This window comes from Canis lupus, chromosome 22 (genome assembly GCF_011100685.1).
Source record: "Canis lupus familiaris isolate Mischka breed German Shepherd chromosome 22, alternate assembly UU_Cfam_GSD_1.0, whole genome shotgun sequence".
Classification (NCBI taxonomy): domain Eukaryota; kingdom Metazoa; phylum Chordata; class Mammalia; order Carnivora; family Canidae; genus Canis; species Canis lupus.
This window is the reverse complement of record NC_049243.1, coordinates 43,249,451-43,274,305: the sequence shown is the minus strand read 5'-3', so window position 1 is coordinate 43,274,305 and position 24,855 is coordinate 43,249,451. Positions and strand designations below refer to the sequence as shown.

The 24,855-nt window shown below is 34.2% G+C and overlaps 1 protein-coding gene across 3 annotated transcripts in view; it reads right to left on the bottom strand.

Annotated features, from left to right (window-relative positions):
• GPC5 (glypican 5) overlaps positions 1-24,855 on the bottom strand; it is a 1,343,656-nt gene that overhangs the window by 734,988 nt on the left and 583,813 nt on the right. The window contains exons 7-8 of one of the 3 annotated variants that reach the window (XM_038569868.1): positions 6,733-6,778; positions 6,255-6,366 (exon numbers count right to left, since the gene is read on the bottom strand). The exons of 1 other annotated variant lie outside the window; for it this stretch is intronic. In XM_038569868.1, coding sequence (XP_038425796.1) covers positions 6,737-6,778 — 42 coding nt within the window. In that variant the 3' untranslated portion in view covers positions 6,255-6,366; positions 6,733-6,736. Of the gene's footprint in view, positions 1-6,254; positions 6,367-6,732; positions 6,779-15,987; positions 16,149-24,855 lie in introns of those variants that run through there. One more of the 3 variants, XM_038569870.1, reaches the window with a different exon arrangement.

Sequence of the window (24,855 nt, the reverse complement as noted above, 5' to 3'; positions counted from 1 at the left end):
ACAATTACATTTTCTTATGTAACCATAAATCTAATAGTGTCTTAAATATATAATACTGTAACAAACATATTAAACTTTACTGCCATTATTTTGAAACTGCAATTTTTCTTTTCTGAAATTTGTATTTATTGCTTAATTTCATATTCAACAGTTTGATTTTTCCTTTAAGAAGTTTTTATAGTTTTCATTCCTTCTCAGTAAGGGTGTGTACATGTTGTAGTATCCAGTCATTGCACTGTTAAAAATGCCTACTTATGATTTCCTGTGTGAGTGACAACCCGGTTGAGCGTAAGATCTCCAGGTTACCCATACTGTCATCCTCCAGCATTTACTGTGCCTGTGAGTAAGTGATAAGGGTAGACTGGATGTCCCCCTGGAAAGGATTTTCTGTCTTGATAATATATGACTTTTTTTTTTCTTTTTCTATTGAAATTCAATCACTTAAGAAGTGTATACTTAATTGTTGGCTTTCTCCTATGCCCTCTCCTTGCCACCCCCACACTCAGGAACTCTTTCTCATCTTTTGCTTCACTCGATGTAAATGTGGCTATATTATACCTCTGAAGATCTTCGTGTTGTTGTTAGTGACATTCATTTTTTAATCTCTTTAGTCATTTATCCTAATTGAGCTCATATTTTTTCTCAACATCTATTATTTACCTAAATATTCTAATTACATTGTGTGTTTACTGTAAGTTTTCAAGTTTGATCCTTATTAAAGCACCTTGAATACTACACATATTAAATTTCTTGCCACTTAAAATTTATTATTTTTCTAATAATGTAAGTGGTATTTAATTGGTTTTATTAGCTCTATAATTGTACCTTAAAGAAAAACTTATTCTATTGTTTGATCACACTTTCCCTGAACTCTTATTTTATTTTTTTCTTGAATTTATCAAGCTTTTCTATTAGATAAGGTGCATGAGAATTTTTTTCTTGATCCTTTCTCCAGGATAAGTTCTTTATCTGAATTTCATGTTACATCCTTTCCTCACTTTGTGTGTGTGTGTGTGTGTGTGTGTGTGTGTGTTATAGTAGATTGTAGAGTTGAAAGGTGCTACATTTATTTTGCCAGTGCTTAGGGTAAATAGGAAGAAGATTTCCTTACCGCCTAATACAATACAGCTTAGCAGTCTGGGTTTTAATTTTATTACTTTTTTAATTTATTTTTTTTAATTGAAGTACAGTTGACACACGTTATATTAGTTTCAGGCATACAACATAGTGATTCAACAATTCTGTATGTTATTCTAGGCTCACCACAAATGTGGCTACCATCTGTCACCAAACAGCACTATAATACCATTGACTATATTCCCTAGGTTGTGCATTTTATCTTCATGACTGATTCATTTCACAACTGGAAAGCCTTTAGTGTATGTAGTGGGCATGGAGGGGTGCCCATGAGAGTAGCCTGAGCAGCCACTTTGGAGGAATAGACTCCTGATCAGCATCATCTGTTACCAGGATGCATCAAATCTGCAGTACAAACAATACCTCAGACTTTGTAACATCTACCCTAACTCGACATAGGGACCCTAACTCAACATAGGGTTCTGGAAAATGAGGCAATTTCTGTGTTTTTGATGAGATCCTGTACGAGTTTAGTGGTTTATCTTACTTTTTATTTTTTAGATAGGTTTATTACATTTGACTTTATTAAGTACTCTACAAATGGTGAGTAATGAATAGGGATTCCCAGAATTTTGTAAACTTTCATATTGAAGTGTTCTTCAGAATGTGTGTGTGCATGTGTGTGTGTCTGCAGATTGCTGATGGTGGTGGCAGGGTAGTGTTGGTGTTTCTGTGGTTAAGAACAATATGAGATGTGCTAAATGTAAATCTGCTCCCCTTCCTCAATGCCACTTTCCCAAAGCTTTCTCCTATTTTGATTGATTGTTGTTGATTTTTTTCCTTTTTTCTATATTTAAAATTTTTGTTCATTAATTAAGAAATAGAATTATAGTAGAGTATCCAATCTAATTCCATAAAATTTGAACATGAATTTTAGAGTAAAAAAATGTAAAAGTCATAATATCTTGAAATGATAAAAGATTTCATCATATTGAGTCAAACAAATTTCAGTTATTAAACTCATCCATAAAATTAACTTAGCTCATCATTAATTAAAGCAGATAATTTAAAATCAAAAGAGAGCTAAACAAAAGTATGATTTACTAACTATATGACTATATGAGTGGTTTGATGAAGGGAAACTCCACCTATTAATTATAATATTAATATGATGTCCAACCAAGAAATCTCTAATCTCTAATTTTAAAAATTGCCATCCTTTATATTTCTAGATTCTCAACAAAAAATTGTATGTGTCCAGCAACAATATTAAATTGAGTTTTTGAAAAAAAATACAAATAATTAAATATTTTTAATATTTAATTTTATAATAAATATTTTAAAATATTTAATTTTGAAAAAAATACAAATAATTAAATATTTTTAATCTTACTGATTATTTATTTATTTAGTTAGTTAGTTTTAAAGATTTTATTTATTTATTCATGAGAGACACAGAGAGAGACAGAGAGAGGCAGAGGAGAAGCAGGCTCCATGCAGGGAGCACAACGTGGGACTTGATCCCAGGTCTCCAGGATCATGCCCCGGGTTGAAGGTGGTGCTAAACTGCTAAGCCACCCAGGCTGCCCTAATCTTACTGTTTAGATAAGCAAATCAAAGACCATATTTTGACATTTTGGATAAACATAGTAGTTTGCTTTTAAAAGCTTGGACAGGAACTCAGCCAGTCTTGTTCACTGGGTCATACCAATGTCTTGAACAATGCCTGGGACATGGTATGAATTCAATAACTATTTCCTGAATGACTAAATTAACAAATTCATGCAGGAAATTGGTGAAACATGAGACATTGCCTTCTTATACTGTATATTTTTTAAAAACTGAGTTGTATAGAACCTATTCTGTAACATGATTAAGGCAGGTAAGTCTTCTCACTGAAGAGTTCAGAATTTCATGAGGAAAAACACAAAATTTCAGAACTGAATCATTAATGGAAGATCTCTAGAGGAAATATTCTTTATAAGTGTAAAAAATATTAAATATTTAAGGGCATAATAAATAGAAAAATCATTCAGGGTTCTGAAAAGAATGGTCAAATTGAATATCAAATGGTATCCCTTTCTGTCATACTGTAAAACTGACCTTCTGCCGACTGCGGCATTCCTCTAACAATTAGTTGAATAAATAGATCTCAGGACTTACAGATGAGGCACTGAAATATGCTCTCTTTATTTGACATGTTTTATTAGTGATTTTTAAATGTGTAAAACAATTCTGGGAAATAGTGGAAATATATTTTTTAAACTAACTAGTTTCTAGATTTTTTTTTCCAAACCAAGAACAATAATCCACATTTCCTATTTTTCCTTGTTCTTAGGTACTTTAATTCTGACGTAAATCTTTAAATTCCTCTATTAAAGTTAGTTTCTTGGCCAATGATTGCTTTCTAGATAAAGTAAAAGGCTTAACCTAATTAACCTAATTGTGGCATTTATGAGATTGACTGCTAGTTCTCTCTTTAAATTCTTTTTTTTAATTTTTTTATGGGCATAACACTATGCCACCTTTTAAAAATTTAATTCCCTATGTTTAAAAAGCTGTCTATTCTCTGCTGAATCTTTTTTTTCTTTTTTTTTTTTAGATTTTTAAATTTATTTACTCATGAGAGACCCAGAGAGAGAGAGAGAGAGAGAGAGAGAGAGAGAGAGGCAGAGACACAGTTAGAGGGAGAAGCAGGCCCCATTCAGGGAGCCCGACGTGGGACTCGATCCCAGGTCTCCAGGATCACTTCCTGGGCCAAAGGCGGCACTAAACCGCTGAGCCACCCGGGCTGCCCTCTCTGCTGAATCTTAAGTGTCATTTTGAAAGCTAAAGATCATGACTGAATTATAGTGAAGAATAAAGATGAAATGGAGAATAAAGATAACATTATAAAACCATCAGGTAATAGACACAGAGATGCATTACTATATCTCCTTGAGTTAGACCTGTTTCTCAGCTTCCAGAATTGTGTCAGTAGATGGGATTTTGCTGTGAGTCCCTTTGGCAATCACTTCCACTCCATAGGGTCTTTATGCCCAAGGTCATCCTCTTTCCAGGTGTGGGCCATAACCAGTGACTGATTGAGTGAGGCTAGGGAGCAGATAAGGGACAGAGAAGGGACCTGAGGGGTATAAAGGCTCATTTATATCAGTCCAATGTAGGGCAATTCCAATGGGTCATTTTACCTTTAGAGTTCCCATGAGGGGAAATGCATCTGTAGTCCCTGTGAGGTGTCTTTGCAGCCAACTTTTCCCCCCACTCCTGATCCCACTTCCATCTTTTCACTTCCACAGATCCTCACACTCTACAATAAACATGCTACTATTTAAACTCCATCTCCATAGCTGCCTCCTGGAGAACACTGTATCATAGACCATACCATTCTTCAAGAATATGGGAACAAGAAATGGACAGGAGCAGTTTACGATAGGAAAGAGCAGTTTTGATGAAGTGATTAGAATACAAGCTACTCTACATCAGACTGATGTGTGAATGGGATGTTAGTAAAGTACCAAAGGGAAAACTTCTTTCAAAAGATTATTAGAAAGGGGACAGCAAGGTAATAGTCAGAAACAAGAAGTGATCTGCAAAAGTGGGTGCTTTTAGATTGGGAAAGTGAATGATGTCTCAAAGTGAAATAGGAAATCAGAGAAGTGAGAAGGTCTGAAAATAGAGACACGAGACACAATAACAAATGAGGAAAGACAGAAGACAGTGTGAAAGGTGTGAGATCCATTCAACAAGTGAAAAAAAATCTATTGGAAAGAGAAGAAGGTCCCTATCAAAATACCATGGACTTTCTTCAGAGAGTTAGAACAAATTATTTTAAGATTTGTGTGGAATCAGAAAAGACCCCGAATAGCCAGGGGAATTTTAAAAAAGAAAACCATATATGGAAAGAGAAGAAGGACCATTTATTATCCAGTTATAGACAAGTTTATAGGAGGGTAGGAATGGTGGCACTAAACATAGGTAGGTCATACCTTATGCCTTTATGTCCAGTAAAGACAGTATGTCACTTGCTGAAAACAAAAGTTGGGTTTGAATGTAGGGTTGGCAGAAGTTAATGTGGATAATTAATCTATTCATTTAATAACTATTTATTAAATGTGAACCATGTTTCAGACACTTTGCTATGATATAAATGCAACAATAAAAACCAGACTCAAGCTTGATTTTATACCCAGGAAGTTAAGAGTTTTGTAGGGAAATAAAGTAAAGAATCAATTTTAATGCAGGTGGTAGATGCAGAGATGAGAGGTTTAGAAGGAATTCTGGGACACATTGTTGGGACATCTAACTCAAGTTTTAGGTCATCTATGAAAGCATCACACTCTGTCTGAATCTCCACCATTTCATCTCCTGATCCCAAATTAACAAAGCATCAAGATGGTACTTAGCACTGAAAAAGAAGTGCTACTTGAAGGCATATGTTCAAATGGCTGAATTCATATGAATATGATTTTCACTGATATAAAAGCAGGGATGAAAGATGAATTTGGCTTGGAACTGGTATACTTCCAATTGTCTTCTGTTAGTCTATGTTGCCAAAGATTTGAGGTACCTTAAAGATAAATGGAAACAAACTAAGGCCAAGAAGGAATAGTAAGGTTTACAAAAAATACAAATAGATTTGAAAATATTGTTCAGTGTGAGGTCATATAACATATGTAGAGAAAATTAAAGTTTCAGAGAACTGCAAAGATAAGTAACTGAAGTAAAAATTGAGAGGAATACCAGAATTAATCTGGTATGAATTAGATATAAAAGATGTCATGATTCCCAATAGGGCGATGAGTGTGGGTGGCTAATTTAGAATGGGGATGCATGTCATTGAAAATAAGAAGATCAATAAGCTATAAAGCCAGGCTGTTGTATGTATTTTTCACAAAGACACTAAAGTCACCGAGAATGATAGCAGGAGGAACAAAACCTGATAGCTTCTTGCTAGAGTTTTCCTTAAAATGCAGATATGCTATCCAGGAAAATGGAGAAATTTAGGAGATCCTGACATGAATCTCACTGAGGTGGTGAAGTATTGGCCTGGAAGCAGCCATGCAGTTAGGAGAATGCCAACCACATCTGGCACAGGTAGACAAAACTTCAGATAAGTTAGGTGATTCCTTTAAAGCACTTTCCTTAGACAAGTGGCACAGTATGAATACCCAAGGGACTATTTACCTTTTATATTCCAGATGTTAAAATAGAATAACCTGCTCACTTAAAAGGCTGAATGGATGTCAGCTATTTCTCTTCACTACTTACAAGATTTCTTCTGCTCATGGTCTACAAGGACAAAAATGTTTCAGACAGTGCAATAATCAAAATATGCTTTTAATAAGCTTGAATTTTCAATAACATTTCAAGGAATCTTTCATAATGCCCACCTTTTATTTTACTTGCTTTAACGCCCTAAAATCCCCCCACCATATTTTTTCCTGAATATATTTTTAAGACACATTTTATCCTTTGCTTACACATTTTATCCTTTGCTGAATCTCCTTCTCTACATATGAAACATATCCACAGACATATAGCCAGTTATGCTCAGAATCCAGACTTGACTCCCTGCCAAGACCTACATTTCTCCACTTCTGCTACTCCTCTGCATTATACCTTCAGCCTAAGCAATTTAAATGTGTTTTCTCTTACCATATTATTTACGAAGATGTGACCCACATGATACAGCACTCCGGTTCTAAAAAAAAATGTTGAAAATAATTTTTAGAAGAGCTCAAGTTTCTACTTGTATTTTGGTAACATCTGAAGAAGAGTATAATGCAAAGCACACCTCTTTACATCCTTCTTTTCCATCCATTTTCCTTTTTCTGTAAATCCCTTTAGTTCGTTACCTTCATAAACACCCATGGACTCTGTATATGTTTTCTTTGCTCCAAGACCTAACCCAAAAGCATCCCTCCATCCATACTCCCTTTCCTTCTTGTCTTTACAGTCCCAAATACCTCTTATTATTGTGCTGATGCAGGCAACACCAAAGAGCAAATTATCTGTCAGTTGGCCACAGGCAGGACTTTTTCAGAAAACAGAAAGTAGGAGTGGAGGACAAACTGAGCAGGCAAAACCAGCATCCCTATTAGCAAGCAGAGAGAGGGAGCTCTGGTAACCACACACAGTAACAATTTTTATCCCCCAAAAGAAAACTCTATAAAATAAATTGTATTACACTTGTATATGACAGTACTTAAAATATAACTCCAGCGGAAGTATCCTAAAAATATTCATGATATGAACCTACAGGAATGATGAATCAATATTTATAAGCTCTTTCACTTATGTCTTGTGGTTTTAGCCAGTGATTTCAGAATGCTGCTGAAAAACCTATTTCTTCCTAATATTTCTTTCATGAACCCATGTAAACACAGCTCCATACTGGATTTCAATATATCCACAAAAATTAAATAGCTACTTTTAGTCAGATTTGATTTTAAAAAGTTTAATTCTAATACTTACTAATATCAAATACATAAAATAACCTGGCACCAGTACATGGAATGTAGTGCATATTTGGTAGATGTTGTTTTGCTTTCCTCTTTTCTCATAATAAAACAATGACTCATTTATAAAATATTGTAATGAGAAAAAAAAGTAAACTCTTGTTTATCAATTACCAATACTTTAGGAAAGATAATACCCTTTTCTTGTTAAATATTGAGGGATTAAAATTATATACAGTATATTTACATTAGGTAAACTATACTAGGAATTATTTTTAGAATTTTGTCTTTAAAGTAACTAGAAAACCTTAAAATGTCATCAAACCAAAGTGTACATTTAATTAACAGCTTAGCTGTAACAGAAAAATTACTTGAAGGCTGTCATTCCTCTGAATATTGTAAATTTTAGCCTTGGCCAAATCAGATCACCAGAAGTCTATAAACTTGAACTATACTGCCTTTTCTTTAACAGAATTACCATTTCTGGAGCAAATTTTGAGGTCCTGCCCTAATTTTTTAATGAAAGGACAATACAACAAATAATCACATGAAATCCATCATGTCACTTAACACAAAATATTGTTGAAGAATATCATCATTCAGTGGCCCATATGTAACACTCTAGGAAAGTCATTTATATCACAATTCAGCCCTGGGAAAAGTTTTTCTTCTTCAGAGGCAAGCTTCTCCTTTAATTAAGGTCAGAAATGTGTAAATGATGCTATCTTTATTTTAACATGGCTACTAGGAAACTAAACCTAAAACTATAATTACTATCCAGTTTCTTTTGGACTGAATATTTATATTTTTCTTTATCTTAGCCTTGGTTTTCTATTTATAACTTCCCTGTACTAGTATTTATATGTCTAATTTCATCTACTTTTGGTTTTTTACTGTGTTTATGTTGTAGTCTACTACGTTTCATGAAACAGTATAGATGTTATATAATTGATGAAACATTTAAGCTTTGTTTCTACAGTAAAACTAGTTTGATTACAATTGTTTCATTTAGTCAGCAAACACATGGATGAGTGAATTCAACTTTCGTAGGCTTTTTCTATATGCTTCACATTGAATTGTGCTTTAAATAAAGCATAAATATGCTTTGATATAAAATAAAAAAATTAATACCATAAAATATCAACATCTTACCTAGAATATAAGAGAATATTTAATTTGTAATCTCTTTCCTCTACACCTGAGAATATAGAAGTATAGGTAGAAATCATTTGGAACAGTTCATCCTCTCTAGGGTCCTTAGAGCATACCCAAATTCACATATATTCACACATACATTTTTTTGTAGTAATAAAAAGACCTTCTGGCATTCATAACTGAATCTGTAAAAGCTACTAATTCATAATTATTCAGCAGGTATTATGCTTACACTTTGTAATGTTCTATGAATCAAATGAAAGACACTAACCAGTGGGCGACACAAATTAACAGTAGAGGCATCCATAGGGTTTTATGAAGACAAACAGCAATCCAAAAGAATGTTAAAATGAGTACTGATCCTACCACTCCAAAATCAAAAGCAGAAAAAAGAGCTTCCTGCAAAGACAAAATGTACACAGTGCTGTGGTGTAAGGCAGCATGGGCCACAGGACACTGCAAGAGGTTTGAAATGGTTAGAAGAATGTGTGCAAGATGGGTACCATTTGATGGATGAGTCTGGAGAGGTGCTCAGGTCTTATCTTTGTTTCATAATACAAAGGTCAGAACTTCTATCAAGGACAGGGGAAAATAAACAATCTTTAACATGGGAGTATCAATCAGAATCTTTATTTTAAGAACGTTAGTCTAAAAAGTGAAAGAACAATTGAAACTGAATAGGAGCAGGACCAAGAAGATTACTAATGAGGAGAATTAATTTTCCAATCACTGTTGTGGTAGGAGGCATGAAAAGCAAGATTTATACAAGAGGAAGGAAGAAAAAGAATTGTCTGAATTAGAATGAAATGATGTAGAAAGAATAATACAGGTTGGATTATACCATGATTCACTGAGATAAGAAATTTTAAAAGGGAGAAGCTTTGATTTTGAGTAATAAGTAATATACCCAACTCAAGGTTTTAGCAAACAATTATATACAGTGGCCTAAAGATGAGCAAAGAGCTGTCAAAGTATAGGCTTCCAAGTCATTAGCATTTAACTGAGAACAATTGCCATAGATATGAATGAGATCATCCAAAAAGAGTATGCAGTGAGGAGAGAAAATGGAATTGAGAGCAGAATCCTGGGATGCCTGGGTGGCTCAGTGGTTGAGCATCTGCCTTTGGCTCAGGGTGTGACCTGGAGATCCGAGACAGAGGTCCCCATGGGGTTCCCCACAGGGAGTCTCCTCCCTCTGCCTATGTCTCTGCCTCTCTCTCTGTGTCTCTCATGAATAAATAAATAAAGTCTAAAAAAAAAAAAAGCAGAATCCTATGCACTAGAAGGGTACAGGTAGGAAGAGAATATATTAGAAGAATGTGATAAACACTTGTCTAAGCGGTAGAAAGAAATTTAGGGGAGGATTGTATCATAGAAACCAAGTTAGAAAAGGATTTTCAGTAAAGGTGTTGGGTTTTTGTTTCTGTTTTTTAGATTTATTTATTTTAGAGAGAAAAAGGAGGAAGGGGCAGAGGGAGAGTGAGACAGGGAATCTCACACAGATGCCCTACTGAGCCTGAAGCCTGACACAGGGCTCAACCTCACAACCTTGAGAGCATGATCTGAGGTGAAACCAAGAGTTGTACATTCAATCGACTGAGCCACCCAGGTGCCCCTCAAAACAGATTTGATTGATAATGTCAACTTCTGAAGGCAAATTAGCTAAATCCACAGGAAAATACCCAATGGATTAAAAGACCCCATGGTAAGCGTGGCCCTAGCAAACACATTACAAAAAGTCGTAGAAATGGAAGGATTACAGAGGGTGCGTGTAACATGAAGAAATTGATACGATAAACAGTAAACCAGCTCCTGAAGACAATGGGGTGTAAAAAGGAGATCACATAAAAACAGAAAGATATGTAGAGCTGGCAGTAAGTGTTGGAGAATTTTCAACATCTTAATATGATTAGGGAAGGAATTTATGAAAATATCTTATAGGTCTAGAGGAGAGTAGGAGGACTTAATAGATCACTTACAGAGATGAATTGATATCTCTAAAGAGCAGAAGCTTTCTGTGGAAATAGAAGGTAGGCAGGCAATGAATGTAGGAATCCTTTTATATTTGGGGCTTGTTCATGGGAATGCAAAACAATGGTCATTGCAAAGGGGTTAAAGACAAGACAGTTTTTAATTATTATACACTATGGTCTAAACTTGAAAAGGATTGAAGTGGAAAATAACAAGAGATGGTTACCCCGGGAGGGTTTATAGGAGTCAAATTACTACAGTTATGGCTATGGATAAGATTCAAGAACAGGTACTATTGAATTAAGGAAGTAGCGAGTCTAGCATGATAAAGGCTGGGATGAATCATCTCTGAGCATTTAAGTCACAAGATGATAAGCAGATGTATACATTATTACAAACGCTGTGAACCATATTCCAAGGTAATCGATTAATGTGAAGAGATGCTAGCAAGCTCTTATTAAAGTGGTGTGCTAGAAGAAAAGACTTTAGAAGTGAGAGTTATAAGCTTATGAGTGGGTGTGGGAGCTGACCCAAGAAGTAAGATCCTAAGGTGGAAGCAACAGTTACTGAATCACAGAAAGTAGGAAAAGGTGAGGCCAGGGAATTGAATAACAGTTAGAGCACTGAGCACCCAAGGTCTGTGATAGTGTTTGTGTGTCCACAAAGGTTATGAACCTGATGGCCAAATTTTGATGACTATTGAAGGGTGACTATGAGGCCCAATTGAGAAGAGGCTGATAATGATATTTCCTGATGACACTGCCCTCAATGTAAGGAGACTGAGCTAGTGTGGGTGAGAGAATGACAAAGGAAAAACAGTTGAAGGATAAACCCACCCCAGCATCTTGGTAAATTGGGTCTAGAGGATAATTTTCCTAGGGCCTACAAATGGGCACTTTTGAAGGTGAGAGGAAGCCTTTGGGTTTGGGTAGGAAGGTGCAGGAAGCAGCATAAGAAGCAACAGAGATCTAAGGGAGAGAAAACATTGGGTTGAAAATAGTAAGTATAATCAAGGAAAGGGAAAGGACACAGCACTTTGGGAAAAAAACAGTGTGAGAAGATACATTTATCTTTTATCTTTTTGTCTTAAGATTTATTTATTTTAGAGAGAGAGAGAAAGAGAGAGAGAACATAGTACATGAGCAGGTAGGAATGGGCCAAGGAGAGGGAGAAAAAGAATCCCAAGCAGACTCCCTGATGAGCACTACCTAAGATGATGACGTGAGCCAAAACCAAGAGTCAGGTACATTTTTGACTGATTAAATGGTTTGACTGATGATAACTGCTACTTACCATTTCACAGAAAGTTGAAGAAACTTAACCGAGTTCACATTGCTAATAATTATAGAATCAGCACCCAAGCAAAAACTACAGTTCCACAGTCTGAAATATTAACAAGTCTGCCAAACTGTTGCTCTGTTGACGGGAATGATTCACAGTGGCATCAACTTGCTGAAAAGTACAGGAGCGAGCTCAGAATAAAGCTACTGTACTGCTTTCTGAGACCCAAGAGGAGTATGCCTCAAAATGTTTTTTGACCTGAATCTCTGCTAGAAGGAAACTAGATGGATTGCTATAAATTATGCAATTAATTAACTCAAAACAATTTAGAAATTTCTTCTTGTGTATGATATTATAAATATTCATTGGTTGGTTTTAATTTAATGCCTCTTGTATATATAATTTTATCTATGTCTGTATCTGTTATGTTTATTTACCCATCACCCAGCTACCTACTTCAACACTGCTTTGCCTTCTTCTAACATCTGTGGGGATTTGGGGAGGTGGTCTTTTATGCAAAGTTTGTGGCTCTATTTCTTTATCAAATGCTTTTCATTCTGTGTTCCTCTTCTTTTCATGTCATGAAACTATTCTCAACAGTTTCTTCTCAGTACTAGAACTTCCTCATCTTACTGCCTTGCCCACACTTCTGCAGGCTTTTTTTAATCTCATGCAGAACATCACTTGTATGAGCTATATCACTTGTCAATTCTGCATTATAGTTGTTTCTAGATCACAAATAAAAGGGGAAGTATCAAGTTATGAATTTTTGGCCTATCTCCTATCCTATGACTGAAACTTTCAATCCATCATTCAGAAAATCTTTTCATTTTGAAGACATGTGCTCTGGGGAAGTGCTACCATGAAACAATACAAACCTCCAGTGCATGGTACCTCCTGATGTACTCACTCTAAAGCACTTCCTATCAGGAAGTAGAGCCATGATCCCAGGGTGTCTACTTTTTAAAGTTATATTAACAAAAGGAAACTCAGTTTTGTTCAGTGAAAGAAGTTACTAGAAAATGATGAGCTACCAATTCCTTTTTTTTTTCCTTTAGTAGTATTCAACAAGTGGCTTGAGAATACATATATTTAACCATTTGGGTTTTGTTTGTTCATTTGTTTTTTTAAAGATTTTACTTATTTATTCATGAAAGACAGAGAGAAAAAGAGAGAGGCAGAGACACAGGCAGAGGGAGAAGCAGGCTCCATGAAGGGAGCCCGACATAGGACGCGATTCTGGGTCTTCAGGATCACGCCCTGGGCCAAAGGCAGCGCTAAACCACTGAGCCACCTGGGCTGCCCATATTTAACCATTTGAATGTGAAAGAAGTTTAATGTAATTCAGCCAAATATATAAGAAAATATAGAGAAATGAGGAACTATGAAAATTATAATTTCAAACCTTTCCCTATGACACATGGTTTGTGTCATCTCACACATATTTGTGACATGCAATTTTCTTTCTAGAATTTAATGTTCTTATTTTGGAGAGCTATTATCTTGAAATGAAGCATTTTTTGCTTTCCTCTTAAAGTCTAATAAAGAAACACGATCATTAATTAGACTCAGCTACCCTATAATTTAAAGCTTAGTTTTATTTGTTGGCTAAAAGAAATTTATTGGAATGTGACATATTTGTAAATTAAGACAAAGATGATGCTTATATTCTTTATTGATTTTAAGAAACAACACATTTCTAAATTTAATAAAATCAAACAATGCAGGCTTTTAAACACTCTAGTATTAAATGAATGAAATAAAAAGCGATAGAAAAATACTTCTGTTGCCATTTGAGTTATCTCATGTCATTAAGTTATTTCATATCTATAATTTAATGATTAGAATTTATTTATTTAGAATTTGGCTTGAAACTTGAACGATACCTTAAAACACAATTATTAATTATGTTCATTTTCAGAATTAGGTCAAATGTCTCATACCCTCTGAAAGCTTAGCAGACTATAAAATGGTAAAAGAGACCAAGAAATAGAAAGTCTCCATTAAAATATATCAAGATATTTTAAATATCTTTGTGTTGTTATGTTAGCATACCTCTCTTATCCTCTCAGTCAACTGTGACACTGTAAATAATGGAGTCCTTGATATTGCTAACAGTATTTCCAGTTAGAAACCTACTTGAGATGAAAATTCTTCCTAAGAACATTTCACTTTTTTTTTTTTTTTTTTTTTGGTAGCCACAAAGGGCATGTTACCTGGTGGAATATTCCCACTCAAAATCAATGCCTAGAAATATTAATTAAGGTCTCAGCAGAATGTATCAAGTAGATTTTTCTGGCATAAGGCAAAGGGATTTTTCAAGAATTCTGTGGAGTTTCTCTAGGAAAAAATATTTTTAAAACAATAAAAAAAGACACAAATTTTTATAATCTAGCAGAATCATGATCTAGATTTTTTTAAAAAAGCAAACCGACAAACCAAAACACAATAGAAAGCAAAGCAAAAATAAAATACAAATAAGACACTTTATCCTACATAATGTAGAAACCTTGCTGATAAGCAGATGTGAGCATATGCTATCAGAAAAAAGTCAGCTACACATGAGCTGACTATTCAGTTTAAACAAAACTGAAGAGATATACTGTTGGCTTAGGGAGGTTGTCACTTAGGTTTTTGGCTCAGTTCCTACACTCCATAAATTAGTGAGATTCTTCCAACAGGTTGCTAGGGTTGCAAATATCTGCCTGCATATATGCCTTGTATCTTTAGAAGTTCTTAAGAAAAGCCACTGCCTCATAATATTCAATAACCTGGGGAACCAAGAACTGGGATTCAGATAAACCAATGAATTACCCATTCCTCATCACAGTGTAAAACAAACTTAGCTTTCCAGATTCATTTTTACTACTGGTCTGCTATGAGATCTAGTCAAAACTGGCATATTCTCAGTTACCCTTTGTGTTTTGTTTTAGTTTCCTAAGTATATGTTGTAGCTTGTACTCAGAATACACTTTCCCTGTCATCTCTGTCAATTTACATAGTCTTCAAAGATCTCCTCAAATCTCTTCTATGCATCTAAACGATAGTATGTCTTCTGATGTGACTCATTTACCTGTGCTACCCCCCAAAATCTACAGCAGGTCATTTCATATCTTAAACTACACTCTAAGCTTTCTTGCCCCAGTGGCCTCTTGGTTCAACTTCTTGAAAGCCTTCCACGCCAGCCGTCTCTGTTATCTCCTGCAATCTGGCCTCTCTCCACTGTTCACACAGCTTCTCTCCTCAAGACCTCCCCTTGCTGTGTTCTGGCAGTGGGCTGGATACTCTCCTACAGCTCACACACTCTGCTGTGAACTGAATTGCCATGGAGGAGATGGGGAAAGGAAGAGAGCCATGACTACAAAAAGTTGGAGTGGGGAGTTCTGGCAGTTCTTCAGTGATCTCAGTAGTCTTCCACAAGGGGGTGTTGAGTTTTGCAATCTCTTTAGACACAGTGGATAAAAGTTTTCTTATTTTTTTTTTTTTAACTTTGAATCTGTTTGCAGAGCAGCATGCTATTTCTATGTTAGAAGCTCTGGAGAGTCTGACGGAAATTGTGACATTCTCCATACCTCAGCACAGTGACCTATTTCTAGTGTCAGTGTGGGAGTTGGAATGCTGTTACAAGAATGTTTTAGAAATACCTTGCTCTGCAATCCAGGACAACTTAGCCAACTGTAATAACAGTGTTCTAAATAAAGCTTAAATGCCTGCACTAATTCTTCAGAACACTCCTTGATTTACTCGGTGTTTACTAAGCAAAATATATATAGCACTCTGCTAGAATTCGTAGATAAAGCTAGTGTAAAGTAAATATATTGAGATTAAAATTCAATTGAGGAGGAAAAAACAAATGCATTAAATGCTTTAGCAATTAAGATTTATTGAGCAATTGTGTGTAGAACCAGAACAAGAATCTACAGATAAAAACTCAAATAAGATATCATACCCTACCTCCAAAATGCTCAGAGGCCAGTAATATAAGAGTCATATATTAACAAATTATGATACATTGACATAAACAGTATAATGAAAAAGTATGCTATTGACTTCATTGTAAATGAACTTATAATACATTGCTACATATTATGGGAACCAAAACAGCATAGAAAGGCCTCAAGAAGAGTAAAAAAAAGCTTTGACTCATCCACACAGTATGCCTTTAACACCAGAATCAATGCAGCTTCATCAAGGAAAATCATCACCCTGCAGCAGAAAATTTTATATAAGCCAGTTAGAGTCAAAGTTACAAATAAGAAGTAGAGCAAAGACATTGACTCTCTAGCCTAGAAAGTCCAGAGTGAAAACACAGATGGCCCTGCACTAGTCCAATAAAGCCATGCTTGATTAATGCCTGGAGATTGGATTAGGGATCTGTCCATAAAATTGCCCTTTAGGAATATAGTTGAGAGGGGAAAAGCTTATTAGTTTCACATAGAAACTCAAAGGGGCTAAGGGCCATCTGTGTGTTTTACTGGAAAAAGTATGGCTTAAATCTAAATCTCTGTAGCTACAAATGAACAAATTGATATTTCACAAGCACCTAACATCAAAATATTCAGAAAATTAACAAATTTATGAAAAGGATTTAATACATAAACAGAAGAAAACTAGGGAAAAAAAATCTTTCTATCCACAAAAAGATACAAACCATAACTTTTAGGAAAGTGGAAGAGTATGTATGCCAGAGAGAAAGGTGGCTTTGAGAGAGGCTGGCATGTAATGAGAGTAGACTGAAATAAGACTAGAACACAGGAAATCCAAAATCCAAAATAAAATAGGATTTTTCCTTGGATTCTACTATGTTTAAGAGTGCAATTACTATTCCTTTTCTCTTTTTATGCCTGATTATTTTGCCTATTATTTTATTTATTTGAAAAATAACATTAACTGTTTAAATTTAAAAATTACCAAAAAAATTTTAAAGAATTAAAAATAAACACATATACTAATATATATATGAAGAAAATATTATTTTCTTTAGGGATTTAAAAGAATTAAATAAATACAAATTTCTTATTTGTTGATTCTCTCCAAAAAAAAAAAAAAAACCCACAAATTTAATGGAGTGTTTTTTAGCATTTGATTTAAAATATTAAATTTCATCTGGAAGAATAAATATTGTAAATCATCCAAAAAATGTTGCAGAAAGCTGAGGTAATTTTGTAATGAAAGTAATTAAATATGGCTATACAAGTACAAGAATAGACAAATCAATGAATTTTTTCCAAGACAGCTTTTGGAATTTCAAATCAATGGGACAAGAAAAGCTTATGCAGCAGACAATGCTGAAAGCAGAGTACTGGTTAACTAGTTGGAAAAGTAAAGTTGGAGTTTTACACTTCGAAATAATTTCACTTAGAATAAGAGATTTGTTGCTTAAGAAAATGTCCAAAAGAAAAATGTAGATATTTATTTGACATTGAGGCAAAAAAAGCATTCAAAGACTAAAATCCAAGAACTTAGAGAAAAATACTGACCTATTTGATTTCATACAAATTATCAAGTTATGTGTCATTTACAATAAAATTTAAAGATACATTGCAAACCAGAACAAAACTTTGCAAGATACATTATAAGTAAAAAAAAAACAAAAAAAAAAACCCAGAAAATAATGGGCTACCTGTAATAAAATATCTTTAAATGGATATAATCCATCAATAGTAATAGAAGTGTAAAATAGAACAGAGGGATTTTATAGATTGAAAGAATAAAGTAGTTGTTTTAGGATAAATTATCTGAGATCATATGTTTTTTTTAGTTCACTAGTTCATATATATTTACTTTTAAGTCATTTTTATTTAGATATAATTGACATAACATTGTGTAAGTTTAAGGTGTACATGTCAGTTTGATTTATTTATATATTGCAATATATAAGGTGTTAGCTAACATTTCTGTCATGTCTCATAATTATCAAGGTTTGTGTATGCGTGTATGTGTGTGCATGTGTGTGGTGGGAACAATTAAGATCTAGTATCTTAGCAACTTTAAAATGTATAATATAGTATTGTTGTTTATAACCATGCTGTGCATTAGATGTCCAGGATTTATTTATCTACTGATTAAGGGATTGTACCCTTAAACAACACCTCCCTAATCCTCCTACCTCCTGGCCCCTGATAATCACCATTCCATACTCTGTTTTTATGAATTTGGTGTTTTTTGATTCCACATATTAGAGAGATCATAAAATATTTGTCTTTCTCTGTCTGACTTATCTCACATAGCATAATGCCTTTCAGGTCCTTCTTTCCTTTGGTTGAATAATATTCCATTGTATACAAATGCATATTCTATCTTCTTTATCCATTCATCTATCTGTCCATAGACACAGGTTGACCTGTATCTTGGCTCTTATAAATAATGCTGCAATGAACATGAAAGTGCAGATATCATTTTGATACCCTGTTTTCATTTCCTTTGGAAATATACCCAGGAGTGAAATTGCTGAATCACATGGTAGTTCTATTTTTAAAATCTTTAGAAATCTCCATACTAGTTTTTGTAGTGACTGCACTATTTTGCATTCCCATCAACAATGCACAAGGGTTCCCTTTTCTTCACATCCTTGCTAATACTTGTTATCTCTTGTCCTCTTGATGATAGCCATTCTAATGCATAAGGTGATACATGCATATAATATAATCTATATAAGTTCAACAATTGATAGGGACTGGAAACATGAAAAAAAATATATGTTAGCAGTTTAGTGGGGGAGACTGACATGTAAACAAAAAAATCTCATAAAAGATGAGTACAGTAATACAAGTCCTTATAAACTGACAGGTGAAAAGTAAAGTGGTACTATATTCACTTGAAAGCAGGTAAAAAAAGACTGAGTTGAATAGAGCATTTGAGCTGACACCTCAGAGGAAGACACAGGAGAGTCAATGACACAGAAGAGAGTTTTCAAGGTAGAAAAAATGATTCTTGTATAATCAGAAAAGCAACGAAGTTTATGTGATTTAAAAAGTATATTGTATTCAGGTAATAATACAATTAACTCCAATACTCCTGCATTTTTTTTACTAGAGGTTCTGGAGAGACATCTGCTTCAAAGCTCATTCAGGTAGTTGGCCAAATTCAGTTGCTTGTGTTTATAGTACTGAACTCCCCACTTCTTTACTGTCTGTCAGCTGGGGGCCAACTTTGCTCTAAAAGACACCAACATTCTTTGTCATGGTTTCAATGGTTCCACCCAGCAACCTTTCACACTACCTAACTCTATGACTTTCCCCTCTGCCCTTCTGCCCTATCTCTCAGACATGGGCTAGAGAAAGTTCTCTGCTTTTAAGAACTTATATGATTATACTGGGCTAGTCAAAATAATCCAAGACAATGTCCTTAAGATTTTTAACATAATTAGAATGGCAGAGTCTCTTTTGTCATGAAATACAACATATCCAAACGTTCCAAGCATTAAACATGGACATCTTTGGGGGCTTTACTCCATTACCACATTAATCAAGAGTATAAATAGAGGGGCAGGGAAAGATTTTATGGGGAAAAGAATGAGTTCTATTTTGAACATGTCAAATTTGAAGTGCCTGTGGGAATTCCGGGTGGATATATTTTGAAAGCAGTTTTATATACAGATTTGGCAGTTCTGGAGAAAAGTCAAGCTGATTGTATAATTTGGCAGTCATCATCTTATAAATTGTAAATGAAGCCATTATTATATATGAGAGGTTTAGCATTTTCCCGGGGGAGATTTCAAGTCAGTTTACAAAGTTAATATACTGCAGTGCTCTCAATAGTAGGATCATGTTTTATTCATCTGGGCATTAGCCTGGGATCAAATTCTTATATTTTTGTTGAATGAATAAATGAATGAGTGAATGAATGAATGAAAACTATAGACACTTTCCCTCTAGAACTCTATCTTGTTTATAGCTCTGTGTGTTTGTGCTTGCACGTGTGTGTGTTTGATACGGCTCAGAGTTAAAAAAAAAAACTATAAAAACAGAAAGTACATTCACTGAAGGAACACTTTAATTCAGACTAAGCTAAAAGCATTTTTGATAAATAAACCCGATAGAAGACATTCATAGATTTTAAAAAAGTATCATTTCATAGAAAAAGCACTGTAACAATGAACTCTTATTATTTCATTCACTCTTAAGATAATAGTAAGTGAACTGTGCATAATTTATTCAAAGCAGATCCTTCTAAACATCTAAACTTCTAAACTACTGGGATGGGTGCACAATAGCACATACACATAAACACACACTATAATGTTATTTTAATTTAGTTAATCCATTCAGGCACCTGAACTAAAACTACATGTTTTTGATTAGAAACCACCTATCCATATTCTTTTCTTCTTGAGCCCATCAAGGAGAAAATACTTCACTAATAGTATTTAAAACAACAACAACAACAACAAACAAACAAACTAGTGACAGCATTCATATGGGTTGATGTTTTACTTGGTTTCTAGTAAATTGAGTATGTCTAAGCTTTAAAGTTTTTTTTTCCCCAAAGATTATTTTTTCAGGCAGTCTTAGGTTTAAAACAAAATTAATTTATTTCACTTATATCTCTCCCCTTCCCAGCTACACACATACCCATGCCTGGCTTCCTCTATTAGCCATATCCCCCACCAGACCGGTACATTTCTTACAATTGATGAACCTACATTGACACATCATAATCACCCCAAGTCCATAGTTTACATTCGTGTTCACTCATAGTGCTGTACATTCTGAAAGTTTAGACAATGTATAATGACAAGTATCCATTATTATAATACAATACAGACTATTTTCACTGCACTAAAATTCCTCTGTGCTCTCCCCACTTATTCATCTCTCATCCTCCCCTAACCCTTTGCAATCAGTGATCTTTTTAGTGTCTCCATAGTTTTGCCTTTTACAAAATGTCATATAGTTGAAATTATATGGTATGCAGACTTTTCAGATTGGCTTCTTTTACTTAGCAATGTGAATTTAAGGTTCTTCCAGTCTTTTCATGGCTTGATAGCTCATTTCTTTACAACGCTGGATAATATCCTATTATCTTGATGTACCATAGTTTATTCATCAATTCTCCTATTCAAAAACATATTGGTTGCTTCCAAGATTTGGCCATTATGAATTGTCTAATCTTTTTTAAAAGATTAAAAAATATTCTGAAGTAATTATATTTAAATAGGTCTACTCAATACAATGAGAAAGTATCTGGAAAATAATAATTATAAATAAGTAGAGAGATCCATTTTCAGCACAAATAATTAAGGTAAGGAATGGAAGAAGAATAAGATTATATGTCATTATAGACACTAAGAATAGTTAAAGGAATATTAACAACAATTAAAAACAGCAGTGCATTTCAAAATAAGATATAACTCAAAAAAAAAAAAAAACAACAGAAAGAAAGTTTGAATAGTCTCATATGTATTAACAAATCAGTTAATTTCACAATCTGGCTCACCATGTTTCACCAAATATTTGAGGAGGATGCAACACCAATTTTATACAAAACCTTCCAGAGATTACAAAAAAGGAGAAAATAATTCACAATTTGGTCTCAGGCCAACATCACCTCTGTATGGAAAGCCTAAGACATTATAAGAAAGAAAGCTACTATCACCATCGGAAATGTAGATGTCAAGATCCTAGATAAAATATTAGAAAAGCGGCTTCAATGGTACATCAAAATTATAATTAATGGGAGTAACATCAATAAATATGGTTGAATAAAGAGTCATGAAAATTTTCTCTTCCATAAAAGTGATGAGAACTTGGCAAAATTGTCAAAATCCAATTTTCAGAGCTTTAGAAATGAACGAATTTTATAACAATCTGAAAAGTGTTTTATTTTTTAAGAAAATCAACTGAATCTAAGAACAGTGAGTTTTATGATGATTTTTTTTATTGATATACACATGGATCTGAAAGCCGTGCTCATGTTCAATCTGTATGTATATGCCTACGGAGATCTAAGAAGGCCCTCCTTTTCATTTCTGGATGAACTTCCAAGCAAGAAGTGAAGCCTAAGACAAAGTATCCACTGCCTACAAGATAATGAAGGTGTATCCTAGCACATGCATGTATGCATGCACACATACACAAATCTGATTTTGAGTTGCAACACTATATACTTTAACATGTCCAATTTTCAACAAGACAATAAAGCACATGCAAAGAAACAAGAAAGCACTGTCCCTATATACAAAAACAAACTGTTAATAGAACTGTCCCTGAGGAGGCTGAGATGTTGAGTTTATTAGACAAAAACTTTAAAAATAGCCAATTTCAATTGACAGAAGAAAGAATCATAAAACTTGAAGATTAGCAATCAAGACTACTCATTTTGAAGAACAGAAAATGGAAACAATAGAAAAAAATCATAGAAATAGCCTAATGTTCCACTTTAAAAATAGAAAGAGAACAAACTAAATCCAAAACAAACAAAGGAAATAATCATGATTACAGTGAAAATAAATGAATTAGAGAAGAAGAAAAGAAAAGAGAAAAAGCAATGAAACCAAAGTTGGATATTTAAAAAAATAAACAAACAAAACCCTTAGCTATACTGATTAAAAATAAGAGAGAGAAGACTCAAATGACTAAAGCAAGGAATGAAATAGGACTATCACTACTGACCTCATAGATACAAAAAGGAATGTAAGAGAATGCTACGAACAATTATATGCCAACAAATTAGATAAGCTGCATAAATTAACAACTTCCTACAAAGAGGCACACTACCAAAACAGACTCAAGGAGAAATGTAAATTCTGAATGGCTCTATAATAGGTAAAAAAATTTGATTAGTAGTCACTATGTTTTCTACAAACAAAAAGCCCAAATGGACCAAAAGCTAGATGGCTTCATTGGTAAATTTTACCAAATCTTAAAAGAAAAATTATCACCCATCCTTCATAAACTCCTCCAAAAAATAGGTTAGGAAAAAATACATTCCAGTTCATCCTGTGAAGTCTGATACCAAAATGTGACAAAGATATTAAAAGAAAGAAAATCTACATACCAGTATCTCTCATGACTATAGAAACAAAAATCCACAATAGAATACTATCAAATTGAATATAGCAGCATATAAAAAGGATTATATATCATAAGTGTGAGTGCTTTATTCCAGGAGCTAAAATAAAGAAAATAATTCCATTTAAACCAGCATCTAAAAGATTGACAAAAAAAATACATTTAAACAAAAAAAAAAACCAGTAGGGATCCCTGGGTGGCGCAGCGGTTTGGCGCCTGCCTTTGGCCCAGGGCGCGAATCCTGGAGACCCGGGATCGAATCCCACATCGGGCTCCCGGTGCATGGAGCCTGCTTCTTCCTCTGTGTCTCTGCCTCTCTCTCTCTCTCTCTCTCTGTGACTATCATAAATAAATAAAAATTAAAAAAAAAAACAGTATAAACCTGTACACTGAAAACTACAAAGCATCACTGAAAGAAATTAAATGGAACAACACATCATCTTCATGGATCTGAGGTCTCAATATTGTTAAGACAGAAATATACTCCAAAGTGTTCTTCAGATTCACTACTCCTTGTCAAAATTTTGCAGAAATTGTCAAATTGGTCTTGATATTCATATAGAAATGCAAGTGTGATTAGAGAATAATGGCCCCCCCTAGAGATGTCCATGTCCTAGAACCTGGGAAGATTTTAGTTTACATGACTAAAGAGACTTAGATATGATTACATTGAGGAATTTGAGTTTGGGTAAATGATCATGGATAATCTGGGTTGGCCCAAAGCAATCCTTATAAATGAAAGAGGAAGGCATGAGTAGTAGAACCAGAGAAACAATGGGATGATGGGAGATACTGGACCAAGGCAAGGAAGGGACCACAAGCTAATGAAGGCAGGGGGCCTCTAGAAGCTGGAAAAAGCAAGGAAATATATTCTTATGCAGAGACTACAGAAGGAATGCAGCCTTGCTGCTGACACCTTAATTTTAGGCCATTACCTCTAGCACTGTAAAGTCATAAATTTATGGAGAGTTGTTATATCAGCAATAGGAAACTAATATAGTCAGGGTCCCAGAATAGCCTTAACAGTCTTGAAAAGGAATAGCAAAACTGAAAGACTCATACTTCTAAATTTCAAAACTTTCTACAAAACTAGAGTAATTATATCAGTGTGGTACTGGCTTAAAGATAGACATTTAGGTCAATGGAGTAAATTTTATATATATATATACATATAGTCAACTGATTCTTGACAAGGGTGGCAAGACAATTCAACAGGGAAATAATAGTCTTTTTAACAAATAGTGCTGAGAAAATTGTATATACACATGCAAAAGGATGAAGTTAGACTCTGACCTTACATCATATACAAGAAGTAAGTCAAAGTGGATAAAACCTAAATATAAGCATAACACTTTTATAAGAAAAGATAGTAAAAATTTTCACAACCTTGTATTAGACTGACGCTTCTTAGTGTAACACCAAATTACAAGCAAAAAAAGAAAGAGATACATCATACTTAATTAAAATGAAATGTTTTATATATAAAATAAACCATCAAGAAAGTTAAAAGACAACTCACAGAATGGGAGGAAATGTTTCCAAATCATACATCTCATAAAGGACTTATATTCAAAATACATACAGAACCCTTGCAGCTCAACAATTACAAATGGGAAAAGGATTTGAATAGATCCTTCTCCAAAGAAGATACATAAATGTGCAAGAAGCACATGAAAAGATGCTCAACATTATTAGTCAAAAGAGAAATACAAATCAGAATTACAATAGGACACCATTTTCCACGCACTAGGGTGGCAATGTGGAGACAAACCCTCATACAATTCTGGTGGGAATGTGAAGTGCTACAGACACTTTGGAAAACAGTTTTATATTTCCTCACCAAAGGTAAACATAGAGTGACTAAATGCCCCAGCAATTTTATTCCTAGGTATATATCCAAG